The following is a 22369-nucleotide window of genomic DNA, read 5'->3' as shown; positions in this document are numbered from 1 at the left end:
CCCCCCCCGCGTCCGTCGCCGCGTATCTCAAACGTGGCTCGGAGGCACGCCGCGCGCCCCCCGCCGCCGCGTTAAGTTCGAGCGCACGTTCCGACGATGCGACTCACGAAGCGCCTAGCGCTACCCCCACCCCCGCGCCCGCGTCGACTACGTCATCGCGCGTCTCGTCCGTCGCGACCTCGATCGTTTCGAGTTCAGGCTCCGATACCGAATCGGAGATGGATTTCGAATCCGCGTCAAGCCCTCAGCCTGGAACTTCGGATGGGTTCCAAACCGTAACGCGCGGTAAAAAGCGTACTCGCGCCGTGGAGTCCCGGAGCTCCACGACGAAGCAAACAAAATCCGCGACCGCCTCCCGCCCGCAGGTAGTCGTGACACCGGAGTCGGACTCCGCTCGCCGCGTAACCCCGCCGCCGCGTCCCAAGCCCGCGCCCGCTCCTAAAGCAGCTGCCCCGCCCCCGCTGATTCTCCAGGAAAAAACTGCGTGGAACCGCGTTTCCCAGGCCCTTCAGGCAAATAAAATCAACTACACCCATGCGCGTAACGTCGCGCATGGGATTCAGATCAAGGTCGCAACGCCGGGCGACCATAGGGCCCTCTCAGCATACCTCCGAAAGGAGAACATAGGTTTCCACACCTATGCTCTTCAGGAGGACCGCGAGCTCCGCGTAGTAATACGCGGAGTCCCTAAGGAGCTAGAAATAGACTACATTAAGGAGGATCTGACCGCTCAGGCCCTCCCGATAGTTAGTGTGCACCGGATGCACAGCGGGCGGGGCAAACAGCCCTATAATATGATACTCGTGGCGTTAGAACCCACCCCGGAGGCCAAAAAGAAGATCGCATGTCTCACGACAATTTGCGGCCTATCCGGGATCTCGATCGAAGCCCCCCACAAGCGTGGCACTCCCGGGCAGTGCTACAGGTGCCAACTCTATGGCCACTCGGCGCGTAATTGCCACGCGCGCCCCCGCTGCGTGAAATGCCTCGGCGATCACGCTACGTTAGATTGCGTTAGAGATAGGGAAACCGCGACCGAACCTCCCAGCTGTGTCCTATGCCTTAAGCAAGGGCACCCCGCGAACTACCGTGGATGTCCCAGGGCTCCGCGAAAACGCCCAACCCACCCAGCTCCGCGAACCGTCGGCCCAAAGACTTCGGCACCTTCAGTGCCGAAACCCGCCTTCGTGCCGGCTGCAGTTCCCACGGTCTCGGCGTGGAAAAAGCCGCTGCCGTATACGAAGGCGGGAACGGAAACCGCACCCCCGCCCCCGCTCGTGACACGCCCCGCGCCCCAGCCCCTGCTCGCACCTCGCCCCGCGCCCGCGTTCCGTCCCCCGCAACCCTCCGCCGTCAACGACTTCGCGCTCGTGCGTGACTTCGTCACCGCGGTCAACTTCGACCGTCTGCGATCGTTCGCAGACGCGATACGTAGGTCGGTAACCCCCGAACAGCGGCTCGCGGCCGCTTTCGATCACATGGACGTCTACGAGTCCGTGTCGCGTACGTTATAAAATCTTTACCGGTAACCAATGGCGCAAAAAGGTAGAGAAAAACCGTATTCCCTTACGTTAGCATTCTATAATGCTAACGGACTCGCGCGGCAACGCGATCAAATTTTTGAATTCCTCCGCGACAATCTTGTAGATATTCTATTAGTGCAGGAAACCTGTCTGAAGCCCTCGCGTCGTGACCCGAAAGTCGCGAATTACGTCATGGTTAGGAATGACAGACTCACCGCCTCCAAAGGCGGGACTGCCATTTACTATAGGCGGGCCCTGCACGTTGTCCCTCTCGATACTCCCTCGCTCTCACATATCGAGGCGTCAGTGTGCCGTATCTCGCTGACGGGACACCAGCCGATCGTCATCGCATCCGTTTATCTCCCCCCGGACAAGCCCCTCCTGAGCAGTGACATCGAGTCACTGTTCGGCATGGGAGACTCTGTCATCCTGGCAGGCGATTTAAATTGCCACCACACTAGGTGGAACTGCCATCGTACAAACGTTAACGGTAGGCGTCTCGACGCGTTTATAGACGACCTCACCTTTGAAATAGTCGGTCCCCCAACTCCAACATGTTATCCGTATAACATCGCGCTCCGTCCGAGCACTATAGACCTGGCATTGCTTAGGAACGTAACTCTGCGCTTGCGTTCCATCGAAGCAATGTCAGAGCTCGACTCAGACCACCGACCTGTCGTTATGCAGCTCGGTCGCCCTCACAACCCAGTCACTGTTACGAGGACCATGGTGGATTGGAATAAGCTGGGCACGTGCCTAGCCGACGCCGCTCCGCCAATCCTCCCTTACGGCCCGGATTCGAATCCATCCCCCGAGGACACCGTCGAATCCATAAACATCATTACCGATCACATCTCTTCCGCGATCATTAGATCTTCTAAAGAAGTCGATGTGGAGGACAGCTTCCACCGCATCAGACTGTCCCCCGATCTTAGGAATCTCTTAAGAGTTAGGAACGCGGCAATCCGGGCCTACGATCGTCTTCCCACGCATTCAAACCGGATTCAGATGCGTCGTCTACAACGCGAAGTCCACTCTCGCTTAAGCGACGCGCGTAACGATAATTGGCATAGTTATTTAGAACAACTCGCGCCCTCCCACCAAGCATACTGGCGACTAGCTAGGACTCTCAAATCCGAAACTACCGCTACTATGCCTCCCCTCTTACGCCCTTCAGGCCAACCACCGGCATTCGATGACGATGACAAGGCTGAGCTGCTGGCCGATGCACTGCAAGAGCAGTGCACCACCAGCACTCAACACGCGGACCCCGAACACACCGAGTTAGTCGACAGGGAGGTCGAGCGCAGAGCTTCCCTGCCGCCCTCGGACGCGTTACCCCCCATTACCACGGACGAAGTTAGAGACGCGATCCACAACCTCCAACCTAGGAAGGCACCAGGCTCCGACGGCATCCACAACCGCGCGCTAAAATTTTTGCCAGTCCAACTGATAGCAATGTTGGCTACAATTTTAAATGCCGCTATGACGCACTGCATCTTTCCCGCGGTGTGGAAAGAAGCGGACGTTATCGGTATACATAAGCCGGGCAAACCGACAAACGAAACTTCTAGTTACCGTCCGATTAGTCTCCTCTCGACGATAGGAAAAATCTACGAACGGATCCTTAGGAAACGCCTCTGGGATTTTGTTACCGCGAACAAAATTCTCATAGACGAACAGTTCGGATTCCGCTCTAAACACTCGTGCGTACAACAAGTGCACCGCCTCACGGAGCACATTCTGATAGGACTAAATAGGCGTAAACAAATCCCGACCGGCGCCCTCTTCTTCGACATCGCGAAGGCGTTCGACAAAGTCTGGCACAACGGTTTAATTTATAAACTGTACAACATGGGAGTGCCAGACAGACTCGTGCTCATCATACGAGACTTCTTGTCGAACCGTTCGTTTCGATATCGAGTAGAGGGAACTCGTTCTCGTCCCCGTCAACTGACCGCCGGAGTCCCGCAAGGCTCCGCGCTCTCCCCGTTATTATTTAGTTTGTATATCAATGATATACCCCGGTCTCCGGAGACCCATCTAGCGCTCTTCGCCGATGACACGGCTATCTACTACTCGTGTAGGAAGATGTCGCTGCTTCATCGGCGACTCCAGATCGCAGTAGCCACCATGGGACAGTGGTTCCGGAAGTGGCGAATAGACATTAACCCCACGAAAAGCGCAGCGGTGCTCTTCAAAAGGGGTCGCCCTCCGAACATCACTTCGAGCATCCCACTCCGTAGTAGGCGCGCAAACACCTCCGCCGTTAGTCCCATCACTCTCTTTGGCCAGCCCATACCGTGGGTCTCGAAGGTCAAATATCTAGGCGTCACCCTCGACAGAGGGATGACATTCCGTCCCCATATAAAAACGGTACGCGACCGCGCCGCGTTTATTCTAGGACGACTCTATCCAATGCTTTGTAGTCGAAGCAAACTGTCCCTCCGTAATAAGGTAACTCTCTACAAAACTTGTATACGCCCCGTCATGACGTATGCAAGCGTAGTATTCGCTCACGCAGCCCGCACCCACTTGAAATCCCTTCAGGTTATTCAATCACGATTCTGCAGGATAGCCGTCGGAGCGCCTTGGTTCCTTAGGAATGTGGATCTCCACGACGACCTGGAGCTCGACTCTTTTAGTAAGTATCTACAGTCGGCATCGCTGCGCCATTTTGAGAAGGCGGCACGACATGAGAACCCTCTCATCGTAGCCGCTGGAAATTACATACCCGACCCAGTAGACCGAATGGTAAACCGTCGACGTCGCCCAAAGCACGTCATTACGGATCCTCCTGATCCATTAACGGTGCTTTTAGGCACCACAAGCACCGGTCACCGTCCTCGTCGAACCCGTCGCTTGCGACGAAGGGCTCGACGAGCGAACTAACCCATAGACACAGCCCACTGAGTTTCTCGCCGGATCTTCTCAGTGGGTCGCGTTTCCGATCCGGTGGTAGATTCAGCGAAGCACTGCTCTTGCTAGGGTCAGTGTTAGCAACTCTCCGGTTGAGCCCCGCGAGCTCACCTACTAACGTTAGGGTGAAGCTGAAGTAGCCTCTCAAGGCTATCAGCATAGGTAGGAAAACAAAAAAAAAAAAAACTAATAAAAATCTTACATTACGGACGTTTTTCCCGGTTAGGGTACCTCTCTGCATCGTCCCATAAGGAACTTCGTTCCAAAACTATCCGTTTCCTATGCGAACTACTAAAACTTATTTATCTGATGGAATGGTGGGACAGCTGTTGTACAATACAGCTGAGATTTCGGCCTTGTGTTTCAAGGTGGATAGCATCATTCACCTTGTCTCTCTTCTCTATGGACTCAAGTAACCACATAATACCAGGTAGACAGCGAGCTCGTACCTTAATATCAGCAAAAAACAATTCTAGAACTTTCAGAATTTTTCCATTAGAACAAAAATGTCCGTCACGAATTTTGCGTGACACGTCTGCAATAAAATCAGCCCTTGGAAGAAACTTTTAAATTACATAGTAAGATGTTTTACTTTGTTTTATGGCCTGTCTCTGTTAGATTTGATTGGTATTTTGATCATAACGAGAGCTCTTGCATTTTTTATTGTTATTATATTAACGGACGTGATATTCGTCTATGGGAAACGTCAGAAATAATTTAGATACATTAAAAACCGCAAGACTAAACCATAAAAGTCGTTTTAATTATGTCCACGTCTCGTGAAAACCGAAGAAAATACTTTAATGTATCATCATTACCTGTATTCATAATTTGTATTATAATACGCCTAGTAATTAATAATGAAACTAAATGGCTAACAACGTAAATGCTAAACATATATTAAATTATTAATTTTTTTCCGTCTACACGTGTACATCTCCAGTACTTATTGATACCATTTTTCAAATGTATGTACATATATGTATTTCAAAGCCTTTTCGTCCTCATTTCATATGCAGGGTATTAAAGGAATGCTCCCGAAACCGGAATAAATTAATCAACAGCTTAGAGGCGAACACATTAGAAGTTCTGTAAACTAACCAAAAATATTACTGGTATTTAGTAAGTTTATATTTTGTGAGCCCGGTACATAATGCAAAAGGCTACTCGTTCTGTCGAGGACTAAGGTTCCATGCCCAAGTCATTTTAACGTATTATTTACAGAAAAATCTTTACTAAAGCATATGTATTTTGGAACTTGTTTTAGTGGTATTGTGTCACGAATAACCAAGACTAAAGTCATAGCTGTCATAGTCTAATCTGCCATAAGAAGACTAATCTTATCAAAGAATAAATAAATAAAACCCAGAGAAGCCTATTGACATTTACAAGATAATTAGGCCACGACGACATCGTGTAATAAAAATCGAACCTGCAAAATTATAATTTGCGTAATTACTGATGATAAGACCTCTTGTGAGTCCGCGTGGGTAGGTACCACCTCCCTGCCTATTCCTGCCGTGAAGTAGTAATGCGTTTCGGTTTGAAGGGTGGGGCAGCCGTGGTAACTATATTTGAGGCCTTGAACTTATATCTCAAGGTGGGGGGCGCATTTACGTTGTAGATGTCTATGAGCTCCAGTAACCACTTAACATAAGGTGGGCTGTGAGATTGTTCCGAATAACATTTGCACTGTCGTCGGTCTGTTAAGTAACCTCACCTGCATCATCTACTCGGTGGAAGATCTTCTCTTCGTAATTGTCACTATAAGTACCGTTTTCGTTTTAAGGAACATTTTTCATACACCCGATATATGAGGCATTCGAGAGACAAGGCCATTGAGGTCTTGATTTTATTCAAAATAATTTATTTTTGAATCAACGTAAAAATTTTAGGGAAATCCTCGTAATATTTTAGAAATCATGGTCACTGCAATAAACATTTTACGTCGGCACTACACTGGATTTTCTAGTTTTCAATCGCATCTGTTTTGCACGATAAGTTGCGAACGGTTAATGAATGTACTGAACTAATAATTTCGATTCACATTGGTTTAGTACGTCTGAGTGTGTAACGGGAAATACGCATTTACGTGGAGCGAGGATTAGCGAGATTTGAGCGGTAAATTAGGCCAAAAACCAGTGAAGTAACAGGTGCTACTACAGGCATTACTGGTGTTAAGACGTTTTGTGAATCCGCCCTGATAGATACCACCACCCTGCCTATTTCTGCCGTAAAGTAATGCGTTTCGGTTTGAAGGGTGGGGCAGCCGTTGTAACTATACTGAGACCTTAGAACTCATATGTCAAGGTGGCATTTATGTTGTAGATGTCTATAGGGCTCCAGTAACCACTTAACACCACGTGGGCCGTGAGCTCGTCCACCCACCTAAGCAATAAAAAATAAAAAAGGTATTTTTGTATTTGTAAGGTAATGACAATTGATATATTAGACAGCGCAACGAAATAATTCATTGACTTATGAGATAGTACTCACTTTGACATAATGCCATGATTTATCACCGACCGCTGCGGAGAAGGACACAGATCATATTATGTTTATAGAGTGCACACGCGTCCATATATTCTGATCCATTCCGATAGAGGCACCCGCCACGTGCGGACGTGCTCATCGACCACTCGATCGCCCGGTCTTTGTTCGCCCGGCTTTTGTTAGCCCGGCCATTGTTCGCGCGGCCTGTGTTCGTGGTACATCTGCCGACTAAGTGCTCTTCCTGGAAGTTTTTATTTGTTTCGTTTCCTTTTGTTGTTTCTGTGTTCGTGGTACATCTGCCGACAAACTGTTTTCCTGGAAGTGTTTAATTGTTCTGTTTCTTTTTGTTATTTCCGTTTTGTTGTGTTTTTTCTTTGTCCTGTAGTAATCGTGCCGTATCGCCACCTGTGTTCAATAGAACCGCTCAGGTCCGAGAAGTTGGGGCCTCGCCGCAAGGCGAGTGTTTTCAAGACCCGGGGCCGCCCCACCCGGGCACTCAGCGATCATGGACGCTGTATTCGCGGAATTCCTCCGACTTCGCCACCCACAGCTCGCCTCAGAGTTTCTGGCCTTCAAGGCCGATCACACCGCGAGCCCTCTCGTGGACTCCGCCGAGCTCGCTGCTCCTGCGTCGCCTGTACCTGCGTGCAAAGCTTCTGCATCGAGCACCGCAGCCTCCGTCGTGCCTGCCGTTCCCGCATCGCCTATACTGGCGAGTAAAACTGCTGCGTCGTCCGCCGTGGCCACCGTTCCAGCAGCGCGATCATCCGCAGCCTCCGTCGTGCCCTCCAAAACACCTGCTCGTAGGTCACCTGCGCCCGCCTCCTCGTCCTCCGACTCTGACTCGGAGATGGAGGTCGACCTCGCTCCCGCCTCATCGACGGGTGGATTCACCCTTTTTTTTTTTTTTTTTTTTTTTTTTTTTCGGGTAGAGGGCCGAACCTCCTACGAGGTCCCCGCGCAAAAGGGGCGCGCGGGGTATGTGAGACTCAACGGTCTGCATGGTGTTGTGAGCAGACCGCGGGCCCAAGGATTTTAGGACCCACCCACTAAACGACTCCCCTGCACTCTTACACCCGACGTCCGATCCCCTCCGAGGTCAGAACCCGGATGAGGTAGGGGGGCTACCGCGGTCAACACTACAACCAGACAGCGCGGCTCACCCCAAGGACGCCCAGCCGACGGAGCCTTCGAGGCGAATCGAAGGCTCTGAAACGTCGGCCGTCTCGGTACGGCAGCCCGTCGGGCCGCCCAGACGGTGCCGCTGGTGTCCCGGAATACCCCGCTGGACCAGAACCAGCCTGCCGGGTCGGGACGCGATACACCGTCGACCGGTCGCTCTATTCACTCCACGGCAGCGCGCTAGAGTGCTGGTAGCGCGCCGCGCGGCCTCACCCCCTCAGGTCGCCCCTTGACCTTCACCGGGGGGAGGCCGCCACCTACAGGGGCCGGGACGTACGGGCGTATTCCCGCCTCCGGCCCCCGGCTCGACGGCGACGGATCGGTGCGGAAAGGGAAGAGCTCTCCCTCTCTCGCTCCGCCGCCTCCTTCTGCGAGATGGTGGACTCGCAGAAGTCGAGCATCGCCTTCCAGGACGCGTCGCTGCCGAGCATCGTAGCCACGACGCGCGGCAGCGAGAGGTCCTCTCCTATGACCGCGACGAGGGCGGCGCGTTGCTCGTCAAATCCAGAGCAACGCGCCAGCGTGTGTTCCGCTGTGTCTTCCTCGTCGCGGTCCGCGCAGTGGTGGCACTGCGCCGTCGGTTCCCTTCCGGCTATCTTATGCAAGTACCGGCCGAAACATCCGTGGCCGGTAAGCATTTGCGTCAGCCGGAAGGTGAGGCATCCGCGGTCGCGGCCCACCCAGTCCGCGAGAACCGGGCGGACCGCCTCGACGGTACGGAGGCCGGCCGACGGGTCCGCCAAGCGGCGAGACCACGCCTCCAGCACGGACCGCCGAGATTGGAGCCTCCGCGCTCGAACTACTCCTTCGCCGGGGCGCCCTTCCCCCCTAGAGCGAAGGTCGCTACGCCACCGGTAATCGGCAGCGAGCGCCTCCGCCTCCAGGTCCCAGGGTGGCGCCCCGGCGAGCAAGCACGCCGCCTCGAAGGAGACGGTGCGGTATCCTCGGATCGCCCTGACCGCGATCGCGCGCTGCGGACGTCGCAGCGCCGCGACGTTCTTGCGGGTCAGGGCGTGGCACCATACGGGAGCCCCGTACAGTGCCATTGACCGCACCACCCCCATGTATAGGCGGCGCGCCGCCTCATCGGGACCCCCGACGTTAGGAAGAAGCCGGCTCAAAGAGCCGGCCGTCGCGATCAGCCGAGGGCCCAATTTCTTAAAGTGAGCGCGGAAGCTCCAACGACCATCCAGTTCGAGGCCGAGGTACCTGAGACCGGTCACCCCGACCCCGATGCGAACGCCTCCGATCACGAGGTGGGCATCCGCAGGCGGCGCCCGTCCCGGCCCGTGAAATAAGAGGGCCTGGGTTTTTTCGAGCGCCACCTCGAGCCCCAACCGTCGGATCCTTGCGACGACGCTTGCCACACCTGCGCAAGCCAGACGGGCAGACTCCCGGTAGTCCCCTCCCGGGGCCACGACCAGTGTGTCGTCAGCATAGCAGACGACACTTAGCCCGGGGAGGGAACCCCATAGGGCGCCCCGCAGGACCCAGTCGTAGCCGATGTTCCATAGCAAGGGGCCCAGGACAGACCCCTGCGGAACACCGCGCTCGACGGGGAAGCGGTAGACCGCCCCACCGTGTCCGACGCATACGATCGACCTGTCCTCAAGGTAGGAGCCGATCAGCCGGCGGAGGTACGCGGGGACGCCGTGATACTCCAGCGCCCCCGCGATCACCGACCAGGGCAGGGTGTTGAATGCGTTCCTTATGTCCAAGGACACCGCCATTGCCACCCCGCCCCGGGTGACGGCCTCATCAGAGAGGGCACGCACGCGCAAAATCGCGTCGATCGTTGAGCGGCCCTCTCTGAAGCCGTACTGCTCCGCCGAAAGATCGGGACCCGTCTCGGTCAGGTGCCGGACGATGCGGGCCGCGACGATCCTCTCGAGCATCTTGCCCACCTCGTCCAGCAACACGATGGGGCGATAGCCCGCGGGTGAGTCCGCGGGGCGCCCGTCCTTCCGCAGAAGGACCAGTCTGCCCGTCTTCCATTTCGACGGGAACCGTCCCGACTCGAGGCACGCTTCGAAAAGCCCCCCGAGCCGGTCCCCTAGGGCCTCGAAGGCCAAGCTCCAGACCCGGCCATGAACGCCGTCAGGGCCGGGGGCCGCGTCCTTCGCCCTCATTCTGGACACGGCCGCATGGATCTCCGCCCCCGTGATAGGGGGAGGGGGCTCCTCGGCAGCGGGAACGCTGGGGCGACTCGGAGGCGTGCCCCACGTGGCGTCCATCTGGGGGGGCTCAAAGTCCCCCCCCGCTGCCGGCGGGAAGAGTGCCGCAACAATTTCCCGCAGCTGCCGAGGCTGGAGCCGCTCGGTCACCGGGAGCGCCCACGGTTGCAGTTTCCTGCGAACCATCTTGTATGGGCGCCCCCAGGGATCTTCGTCGAGCGACTCCAGGAGAGTCTTCATGCTCTGCTTCTTGGCCTCGCCGATGGCCAGCTGCAACGCCGTCTGCTTTTGACGACAGTCAGCATGCAGCCGGGCCGCCGTCTCCGCGAACGTAGCGTCGCGACGACGGCGGCGGCGGTGGCGTGCGCTCCGGCGGCGCGCCCTCACGCACTCCTCGCGGAGTCTTGCGATCTCGGGCGACCACCAGAACGCACCCCCACGTGGCGCTCGGGGGCCGACCCGGGGCATGGCGGCATCACAAATGTTTGCCATGGTGCCCCGGAACCAGTCGACCTCCGCATCCACGTCCGCGAGCCGCGCGGGTTTTGGCGCCCACGCAGCAACAGCGGCCGCCTCCATTAGCAACTCCTTATCCATCCGTTTCAAGGCCCACCTGGGGAACGAACAGGGCGCACCTTGCGGGAGCTCCTCCTCACCGCGGGCGCCCGCGGCTGACGCCGAAGACGGCGACGACGACGACGACAAGGAGGAGGCGGAGAGCTCGAATCGAACGTATCTGTGGTCCGAGAGCGTCTCCGCCCCCTCGAGTACGCGCCAGCCGCGGGTTCGGCATGCGACGGACGGGGACGCGAACGTCACGTCCACATGAGACTGCCCGTTCCACCGCACGCAAGTCGCGACCGAACCTCTGTTTATGAGAAAGAGGCCGGTCGCGATCGCCCACTCCGAAAGGGCCTCCCCTCGCGCATCCGTGCGGGGGGAACCCCAAGCCGTGCACTTGGCATTGAAGTCCCCCGCGACGATGACAGGGCGGGACCCGAGGCGGTGTAAAAGCGCCTCGAGCCCGCCCAGAAACCGCTCGAATTCGGCGAGGCTCCTGTTCGGAGAAAAGTACGCCCCGATCACGACGGTCCCGTCGATCCTAGCCGCGACGTACCCGGGTCCCCTGGCCACCATATCCAAGGGGGGTAACGCCGCGGACTGTCTTAGTACGATGGCCACGGAGCCGTCGACGTCCCCCATCCAGCAGTCCTGGTCGGTGGGGACGAAGTACGGCTCCGCGGCGACAGCGACGTCGATTGACCACTCCGCCATGGTGTGGACGAGGAGATCCTGTGCCCTGGCGCAGTGGTTCAAATTACTTTGAAGGAAGCGATGGACGCAACCCATTACGGGGCTACGTCCATCGCTCCCTCGTCTGTCCCGCCCTGCGGCTCGACAACAGCCGCGGCGGGAACTGACTCGCCGGTTGCCATTATTGCAGCCGGCTCTCTCCTCTTTTTATTTTTCTTTCCGCCCCTCCTCGTTTTGGTAGAGGAGGGGGCGGATTTACACGCCGGGCCCCCGGCCCGGTGGTCGGCCTTCCTTTTGGCCGCGTCGCACAAGACGCAGTGCGGCGCGGCTGTGGTGCAGGAGGCTGCCTTGTGCCCCGGTTGGCCGCAGCGGAAACACAAGCCGCTGCGGTCCACGGTCGAGGGGCACTTGGCGAGGCCGTGGCCGGTGCCGAAGCACCGAAGACAGCGCCACGGCCTGGCATCCTGCAGCTGCACGTGGGCCACTACCCAGCCCACGCGCAGCCTTCCTGGGCTGTCGGAAGGCCGCCCCTGTGGAGGGGTGGCCAGGAGGGTCGCCGTTGCAATCGGGCAACGCGCCCACGCCCGGGTGGATTCACCCTGGTACAAAAGGGTAAGAAGCGTGCCGCGGAGTCTCGAGCTCCCGCGGCCGCTAAAGTTAGTAAAGCCGCGAACGCGTCGCGCCCCCGCCCTCAGACTCCCGTTGCGCCTCCAGCCCGTGCCACTCCGTCGCCGCATCCGGTGGCACAAAATAAAACCCAGACCCCTCCCCCGGTTATTCTTCAAGAGAAGGCAGCTTGGGATCGAGTTTCTCTGGCCCTTAAGGCCAAAAATATCAACTTCACGAATGCCCGTAACCTCGCGAACGGCATTCAAATTAAGGTTCGAACACCCGACGACCATAGGGCCCTCTCTTCTTACCTCCGTAAGGAACGTATAAGTTTCCACACGTATACGCTCCAGGAGGAGCGCGAACTCCGTGCCGTCATACGTGGCATCCCTAAAGAGTTGGATGCCGAGCTAGTCAAGGCCGACCTTCTCGAACAAGGCCTACCGGTTAACTCCGTACACCGCATGCACACAGGTCGCGGAAGGGAGCCATATAACATGGTTCTCGTCGCCCTCCAGCCTACCCCCGAGGGTAAGCAAATATTCAACATCCGAACGGTCTGTAGCCTTTCCGGAATCGCCGTCGAAACCCCACACAAGAAAGGCACACCTAGCCAGTGCCATAACTGCCAATTATACGGGCATTCTTCCCGTAACTGTCACGCGCGCCCCCGATGCGTCAAGTGTTTAGGAGATCACGCCACGGCCCTCTGCACTCGCGATCAAAAAACCGCGACGGAACCGCCTAGCTGCGTCCTGTGTCGTACACAGGGTCACCCCGCAAATTACCGCGGATGCCCCCGAGCCCCGAAAATAAATCGCCGCGTCGCCCGCCAAAACCGACTCCGAGCTTCCGGCCCAGACATCAAAGCCTCGGCACCCTCTGTGTCGCAGGCTAAGCCAGCGTTCGTTCCGGCGGCGGTGCCCAGTGTCTCGGCTTGGGCGAAACCGCTGCCGTACACGAACACGGTTACAACTCCCTCCTCCGCGATTCGTCCCGCCCCCGCAACTCGTCCCTCTCCCGCGACTTGCCCTCCGACCGCGTCCGATAATCTCGCTTTAGCGATCGACTTCTTTCAGTCGATCAACTTTGAGCGCGTTAACGCTTTGGGCGACGCCATTCGCGCTGCCTCCACTGCACAACACTTTATCGCCGTTGTGCAAGAATACGCCGACGTATACGCGTCATTAAATACGTACGTCCTCCCCTCACTCCGCCGGTAATCAATGGCGTACATAAGTAGAATAAAGCCCCTATCCGTAACGATAGGATTTTTTAACGCTTACGGTCTCGCAAATCAACGTGATCAGGTTTCTGACTTTTTGCGTGACCATCAAATTGATATCTTTTTAGTGCAGGAGACCCTACTTAAGCCCGCGCGCCGTGACTCTAAAATCGCGAACTATAACATGGTCAGGAACGACAGGCTCTCTGCTCGTGGTGGTGGTACCGTCATTTACTATAGAAGAGCCCTGCATTGCGTCCCGCTCGATCCTCCCGCGCTCGCTAATATCGAAGCATCAGTGTGCCGAATCTCACTGACGGGACACGCGCCGATCGTTATCGCGTCCGTTTATCTTCCACCGGATAAGATCGTTCTAAGCAGTGATATCGAGGCGCTGCTCGCCATGGGGAGCTCTGTCATTCTGGCGGGCGACCTAAATTGTAAACACATCAGGTGGAACTCACACACCACAACCCCGAATGGCAGGCGGCTTGACGCGTTAGTCGATGATCTCGCCTTCGATATTGTCGCTCCGCTAACACCGACTCACTACCCGCTAAATATCGCGCATCGCCCGGATATACTCGACATAGCGTTATTAAAAAACGTAACTCTGAGCTTACACTCGATCGAAGTAGTTTCAGAGTTAGATTCAGACCACCGTCCCGTCGTTATGAAGCTCGGTCGCGCTCCCGACTCCGTTCCCGTCACGAGGACTGTGGTGGATTGGCACACGCTGGGCATCAGCCTGGCTGAATCTGATCCACCATCGCTCCCGTTTAACCCGGACTCTACCCCGTCTCCTCAGGATACCGCTGAAGCCATAGACATCTTAACGTCACACATCACCTCGACATTAGATAGGTCATCGAAACAAGTTGTAGCGGAGGACTTCCTTCACCGCTTCAAATTGTCCGACGATATTAGGGAACTCCTTAGAGCTAAGAACGCCTCGATACGCGCCTACGACAGGTATCCTACCGCGGAAAATCGTATTCGAATGCGTGCCCTACAACGCGACGTAAAGTCTCGCATCGCCGAAGTCCGAGATGCCAGATGGTCTGATTTCTTAGAAGGACTCGCGCCCTCCCAAAGGTCTTACTACCGCTTAGCTCGTACTCTCAAATCGGATACGGTAGTAACTATGCCCCCCCTCGTAGGCCCCTCAGGTCGACTCGCGGCGTTCGATGATGACGAAAAAGCAGAGCTGCTGGCCGATACATTGCAGACCCAGTGCACGCCCAGCACTCAATCCGTGGACCCTGTTCATGTAGAATTAGTAGATAGTGAGGTAGAACGCAGAGCCTCCTTGCCACCCTCGGATGCGTTACCACCCGTCACCCCGATGGAAGTTAAAGACTTGATCAAAGACCTACGTCCTCGCAAGGCTCCCGGTTCCGACGGTATATCTAACCGCGTTATTAAACTTCTACCCGTCCAACTCATCGTGATGTTGGCATCTATTTTCAATGCCGCTATGGCGAACTGTATCTTTCCCGCGGTGTGGAAAGAAGCGGACGTTATCGGCATACATAAACCCGGTAAACCAAAAAATCATCCGACGAGCTACCGCCCGATTAGCCTCCTCATGTCTCTAGGCAAACTGTATGAGCGTCTGCTCTACAAACGCCTCAGAGACTTCGTCTCATCCAAGGGCATTCTCATCGATGAACAATTCGGATTCCGTACAAATCACTCATGCGTTCAACAGGTGCACCGCCTCACGGAGCACATTCTTGTGGGGCTTAATCGACCAAAACCGTTATACACGGGAGCTCTCTTCTTCGACGTCGCAAAAGCGTTCGACAAAGTCTGGCACAATGGTTTGATTTTCAAACTATTCAACATGGGCGTGCCGGATAGTCTCGTGCTCATCATACGGGACTTCTTGTCGAACCGCTCTTTTCGATATCGAGTCGAGGGAACCCGCTCCTCCCCACGACCTCTCACAGCTGGAGTCCCGCAAGGCTCTGTCCTCTCACCCCTCCTATTTAGCTTATTCGTCAACGATATTCCCCGGTCGCCGCCGACCCATTTAGCTTTATTCGCCGACGACACGACTGTTTACTATTCTAGTAGAAATAAGTCCCTAATCGCGAAGAAGCTTCAGAGCGCAGCCCTAGCCCTAGGACAGTGGTTCCGAAAATGGCGCATAGACATCAACCCATCGAAAAGTACTGCGGTGCTATTTCAGAGGGGAAGCTCCACACGGATTTCCTCCCGGATTAGGAGGAGGAATCTCACACCCCCGATTACTCTCTTTAGACAACCCATACCCTGGGCCAGGAAGGTCAAGTACCTGGGCGTTACCCTGGATGCATCGATGACATTCCGCCCGCATATAAAATCAGTCCGTGACCGTGCCGCGTTTATTCTCGGTAGACTCTACCCCATGATCTGTAAGCGGAGTAAAATGTCCCTTCGGAACAAGGTGACACTTTACAAAACTTGCATAAGGCCCGTCATGACTTACGCGAGTGTGGTGTTCGCTCACGCGGCCCGCACACAGATTCATTCGCGAAACAATTGCTCTTGAGTTGTTAGGTCTCCTTCGGAGGCGCTCGGGCAGTTGTTAGCAAACCCCACCCCTCTTGGCTGAGCCTTTGCTCGCCCACCTGTCCTGGTGAAACTGGAAAGGCCTTTGGGCCACCAGTAAACTTTCAATCATAAAAAAAAAAAAAAAAAAAAAAAAAAAAAAAAAAAAAAAAAAAAAAAAAAAAAAAAAAAAAAAAAAAAAAAAAAAAATATTCTGATGGAATATTAAATCTAATAAAAGTCGAAGAATCATTAAGTGCTATTAGATGTGTGAATTGATTATCATTAAATTAAATAAGTGGATGTCGATTAATGTACAAAGTTTCCCTTAATTATTGATCGGCCTCATTAAACTACCCACCTAATTATGGACAACTCAGGAAATTATACTAATGGTACAGTTATATGGTGTGCCCCTATAGTTATATATTTATATTTACAATAACAAATATATAATAAATAATAGCTTGGTGGTAGGACCTTGACTGGTGGTAGGATGTTATGACTAGTGGTAGGACCTCTTCTGAGTCCGCACGGGTAGTTTTTTTTTTTTTTTTCCTTGTAGGCAGACGAGCATACGGCCCACCTGATGGTGAGTGGTTACCGTCGCCCATGGACTTCAGCAATGCCAGGGGCAGAGCCAAGCCGCTGCCTACCGTAAGTACCACCATGCCGCCTATTTTCTGCCGAGAAGCAGTAATTCGTTTCGGTTTGAAGGGTGGGGCAGCCGTTGTAACTATACTGAAATCTTAGAACTTATCTCAAGGTGGGTGGCGCACTTACGTTGTAGATGTCTATGGGCTCCAGTAACAATTTAACACCAGGTGGGTGTGAGCTCGTCCTCCCATCTAAGCAATAAAATATATATACGAGTGAATTTAGATGTCGTTCTTGGTGACTTCTTAACTATGACGTCTGTCATCTTTTAATTACTTCTCATCGGAGAAGCTCAGAGGATTGTTTGTTGATAATAAATTAACCGGCTTTTCATCAGAGGCTATAGTTATGCGACCTCGGCAGTCTCCATTTATTTCTTCTAAATTTCCTTACCGCATCCGTAGTTTCAATATCTTTTCTTCAACTTCTTTCTGCCTGCCAAATATTTCCTACATTCCGTCTCTTATTACGCTGTTTGTCACCCATTTTAAACTCGAAGTCGCAATTTTATTTTATAACGATTGTCTCAACAACAGAACCGGAATGCATGAATGCTTCGCGCGATAAATAGGCAAAGAGAGGCTTACAATACTAACAGTCGATGTCAATTGACATTCGCAGTACATTTGTATCTTCTACTTACCCTTATATCACATTATGTGGGATCGGCGCAGCATATTTTTATTTTTTTATTGCTTAGATGGATGGACGAGCTCACAGCCCACCTGGTGTTAAGTGGTTATTGGAGCCCATAGACATCTACAATGTAAATGCGCCACCCACCTTGAGATATAAGTCCTAAGGTATCAGTATAGTTACAACGGCTGCCCCACCCTTCAAACCGAAACGCATTAGTCTTTCACGGCAGAAATAGGCAGGGTGGTGGTACCTATCCGCGCGGACTCACAACTGGTCCTACCCCCAGTGAAATTTTTTATTTTTTTTATATTTTAATTTTATTTATTATTATTTTTTTATCATGCTATATAGTCATGCCTATGCAAGTGTAGTGTTAGCTCACTCGGCCCGCACTAACTTGAAACCCTTTCAAGTCATTTAATCTCGTTTTTGCAGGATAGCCGTCAGAGCACCATGGTTCCTGAGGAATGCGGAATCTCCATGATGACCTGGAGTTTGACTCTATCAGTAAGTATATTATACAGTCGGCATAGCTGCGTCACTTTGAAAAGGCGGCACGACACAAAAACGATCTTGTCGTGGCAGCCAGAAATTACATACCTGATCCTGTGGACCGGGTGGTAAGCAGTCGACGTCGCCCTAAACTCGTCATTACGGATCCTGCCGATCCATTAACGGTGCTTTTAGGTACCTCAAGCACCGGTCACCGTGCTCGCCGAACTCATAGGCCCCGTGAGGCCCGTTTAACAAGGACGGAGTATTTTGAAGCAACAAAGGTCTCAAATAAAAAAAAATACAAATTGTAAAATAAATATATATAATACTTTTTTCTTCCTTAACCTAAAAATTAGCGTTATGTCATTGATTTAAATCTCTTTTTGAACAATGATTAACTGCAACAACGTCTTCTGTTCAGCAGTTCTTAACTAAATAAAAACTAAAATTAATCTTTGAAATAGAACATAAGCAAAAATTAGAATTATGATTTAACTTATAGGGTATAATTTTATTATTAGTAGTCTAGAAAATCACAGATTCTCAAGCATTGATTTAATAGCAAAAGTCACCCCTGAGACCATTGCGATTATCGCGAACAGGCATATTACAAGGTTCTTCCATACGATCCAATGAGTTGGACCAATGTCCCTACCCCATCTCCAGATAATTTCAATGACGGACGGTAAGAGCAGTCCCAAAACAGAGAGGCAGACAGCACCGACCAACTCCATGAAGAGCTCCAACTTTGGCACCGCGCAGGCCAAGCCGACTGGAAAAGAGAAGAGTTTATATATACTAGCTGACCCGGCAAACGTTGTTTTGCCATATATAAGATTTATCTAGGGAATTTCTAGTGTTGAAAAAATAAATAAATAACAAAACCTCATTCAACCACATAACGCCTCATTATAACAAAAAAAAAAATTGTCCGAAAAATAAAAAAAATGTTAGGGGTGGACAATCCTTATCACTTACGGGTATAAAAAATAAATAGTAGCCGATTCTCAGACTTACTGAACATTTATATAAAATTTCATAAAAATCTGTCAAGCCGTTTCAGAGGAGTATAGTAACTAACATTGTGACACGAGAATTTTATATATAAGATAAGCGTGTATTGTAAATCGTCAAAATGTGTTACATTAAATACTGCCTATTGTTAATAGGATATTATTGTGACGAATCTTGGGAGCGGCATATGTCAGCAATGCTGGTATCGCTGGGCTATGATTAACGCTATTCCTACTTATATATTTTTCTCTTTCAACTTTACCATCACGATAAAAGTGAAACAAGTGTTATATCTTAATTGTTATTATTTTAGCGCAACTAGATGTGTAACATTATTATTATAATATCGATGGAAAACCAAACTGTAAGTTTATAGAATCCAACTCTTTCTACTGGGTACTATGTACATCTTTGTCATAATAATTATATAAATGCTGAGACGGCTATTAGAAATGATCGTAACGGATTTGGTATTAAGTTATTGAAGATAGTTCAAACTAGAGCAGACGGTGAGCATGAATCGCATAATAGATGGTCGTAGAATTAAGAAAGTCGTGATCTATCTTAGTAAAGTTCGGTCGCCACGTCGTTATAACTTTAACAACAAGCTCAGGGCTTTCAAGTCTTAATTGAAGGTATAATAAACTGTTACAGTACGTTCGACTGAGCGAAACAAAAGTTTATGCTTCAATTTTGGTTTTATCTTCTTTTTAGAAATAATATTTGTCTGTTTGGAATGTGTGCAGAAATGTATTCACAGTAAATTCAAATGTCTTAAATGGCCAAACTAAGTACGTCTCTTAGTTTAGTTTAGATTATTCACAGAGATCGAAAATTAGATTAGGCCTGATCATTTTTTATCAAAGAGAGCACTGACCTGGAAAGTGTCTGGCAAAAGGAAGAGAGGCCGCCCCAGAACAACTTGGCGTCGCTCGGTGGAGCAGGAGCTAGGGGTCTTGGGCATGACGTGGGAGGAGTTAGAACAGACTGCCCAAGACCGATATAAATGGAAAAATTTGATTCGAGCCCTACACCCCAGCAGAGGGTAATAGGAAAGAATGATGATGATGAAGTTTTCTCAAAAGTAGCTGAGAAGGTAAGTTGCGCTTTGGCCTAAGACATAAATCGAGTAGATATGGAAAATATCGGGTATTTTAAATATCATGTAATAAAATGATCACTAACTGAAATCTACTTAGTGATTATGTGAGTGATTAGATGAGTGATTTACGAAGTTCTCTATCTGATTATAAAGAATCAGTGATGGTCACACTTTTTTGACCTTAGAAGTGTACATCTTACTAAATATAGACTTTAAAAACTTTGTTAGGCGTAAGTGAGTAGGTATCACATTGCTTCTTATAACTGTTTACTTTATGGGTAGTAAAGCTGAGAGAAAGACAATCTAAAGACATTTTTTTGTTATCTGAGTTCGGAAATTTCATTTTACTAAATATAGACTTTAAAAACTTTGTTAGGCGTGAGTGAATAGGTACGACTCTGCTTCTTATATCCATTCACTTTATGGGTAGTAAAGCTGAGAGAAAGACAATCTAAAGACATTTTTTTGTTATCTGAGTTCGGAAATTTCATTTTACTAAATATAGACTTTAAAAACTTTGTTAGGCGTGAGTGAATAGGTACGACTCTGCTTCTTATATCCATTCACTTTATGGGTAGTAAAGCTGAGAGAAAGATAATCTAAAGACATTTTTTTGTTATCTGAGTTCGGTCACCTTAAAAAGCTAGATCTCGCATATTTAGACTCAAGATAGTCGTTTAAAAGAAGCCTTTCCTTTATTACCTGCCAAGGGTGATTGTGTGGAGCGGAAAATATTGTAGGCAATTTTTCTTATTTATTTTATTAAATAGAAACGTTTTTTTTTTCTTCTTGAAAGTTCTTTGTTGTTACGCTGTGTTATTACAGGATAAGCTCTAATTGAAATGGGTGCGAAACTGGATTCTTTTGTAGAAAAAGTTTGTAGCAATTCATCAAGTATTAATTGAAAGTCAAGAGTCAAGGGTCCATTAAAGAGATTGAAAGATTCATGAACAAAGAAATGCTTCAAATTAAAATACAGCTTTTATCTATATCAAAGACCGTTAAGGTCGTAGCTTTTATCTGGGTAAAGCTTTGTTTTAGCAGCAGTAGACAACTATTGCAGTTTTTTTTGCCCTTGTTGGCAGACGAGCTGGCCGTATCCACCTGATGGTGAGTGGTTACCGTTGTCCATGGACTTCAGCAATGCCAGGGGCAGACCGCTGCCTACCGTTAAGGATGGTACGTAGCAAAACAGATCTCTGGAAACGCACTGTGAATGAACGCAGTGGCTCCAAGTAGTATGGATGAACTCTACTCCTGTGGCGGGCGGTGTGATGGTAAAAACGAGATCCATCATCTCAAACAATTTCTCAAACAATTCTGCAGATGGTCAACGACGGCGAGTTTTTGTAAATGCGCCACCCACCTTGAGATATAAGTTCTAAGATCTCAGTATAGTTACTACGGCTGCCCTACCCTTCAGACCGAAACGCATTACTGCTTCACGGCAGAAATAGGCAGGGCGGTGGTACCTACCCGCGCGGACTCTCAAGAGGTCCTACTACCCGTAAAGTAAGTTTTAATACACATAACATTATACAAATTTTATTACATATACTTTAAAATTTTCATCGCATTCAAAACTTTACGAAACTCGTGCTCGAAATTGAGTTCCTAAAATCTTAGGAGCTAATGAGAAATTTATCGAATTTTAAAACAAATTTAATATTTCGAAGACTTTGGAACGATGTGGCTTAACTCGACTTGCGGTTAGAGCTTATTGATCCTGTAAGGAGACGCTCGGCTTCTGTGATTCAACCGTATTGCGGAAGCGCGGAAGAAAGTATTTACTATTTAGTGTAATCACATAATATGATATGCTTGACGTCAAAAAGACCCTCGTAACGACTTTTAAAAAATTATAATTATAAGAACATAACATCCTTAAATGTAGACACGGTTTCTATTTCTCTAACAAATCAGTAAAACGTTCTGGTTCAGTATTCACGATCTGCTCTTTTTTAATTCCGGTAACCACATAAATCGGTGGGATGTGATGTAACATGCACTTCTAGAGAAATTAATACATTTTCCTTAGCCCACTGATGTCCACTGCTGGCCATAGACTTCTCGCAAACCTAGTTACAACGACCAGCCTGCAACACTGCCTGCCAGCGGATTCCTCTGATCTCAAACAGGTCATCCTTCCACCTTGTAGGAAGCTGAGCCACAAATGTTTTGTATAAAACATACAAAAATAAAATAAGAACAATCACTGTTTGATTGAAATACGAAATTTTTTAATGTATCATGTCAAAAGACCGTCTTCAATTACAGCCGATAAAATCCAAAACGGCTCAAATCAGTCAGCTTAGACCTGTATACTTTTCAATAATACTCAATATCAATAGTGACACTTACCTATAAATAGGGTACCAAATAGCCTTAATCCAGACATTGCCCATCTGTGAGTCTTTGCAGGTATCCTATCCTGAATTCTCCTCCACGCTATATCAACTGGAACGTAGAAGATTAGGGCGAATGATAGGAGCATCACACAGGCCACTAGTAACTTCGCCGTTTGAGCTAATCTGAAAATGAATATGAT

At 50.6% G+C, this 22369-nt stretch overlaps 1 protein-coding gene across 6 annotated transcripts in view; it reads right to left on the bottom strand.

The window, feature by feature from the left end:
- Positions 1 to 18007: 18007 nt before the first annotated feature.
- Positions 18008 to 22369, bottom strand: part of LOC101744593 (proton-coupled amino acid transporter-like protein pathetic) — a 65308-nt gene continuing 60946 nt past the window's right edge. For all 6 annotated transcript variants that reach the window (XM_062671704.1, XM_038014815.2, XM_038014813.2 and 3 more), the window contains 2 exons: positions 22183 to 22352; positions 18008 to 18477 (listed from right to left, as the gene is read on the bottom strand). In XM_062671704.1, coding sequence (XP_062527688.1) covers positions 18239 to 18477; positions 22183 to 22352 — 409 coding nt within the window. In that variant the 3' untranslated portion in view covers positions 18008 to 18238. The remainder of the gene's footprint in view (positions 18478 to 22182; positions 22353 to 22369) is intronic.

The sequence above is a fragment of the Bombyx mori genome, chromosome 13 (assembly GCF_030269925.1).
Source record: "Bombyx mori chromosome 13, ASM3026992v2".
NCBI lineage: Eukaryota > Metazoa > Arthropoda > Insecta > Lepidoptera > Bombycidae > Bombyx > Bombyx mori.
This window is presented reverse-complemented; position numbering and strand designations above follow the sequence as displayed.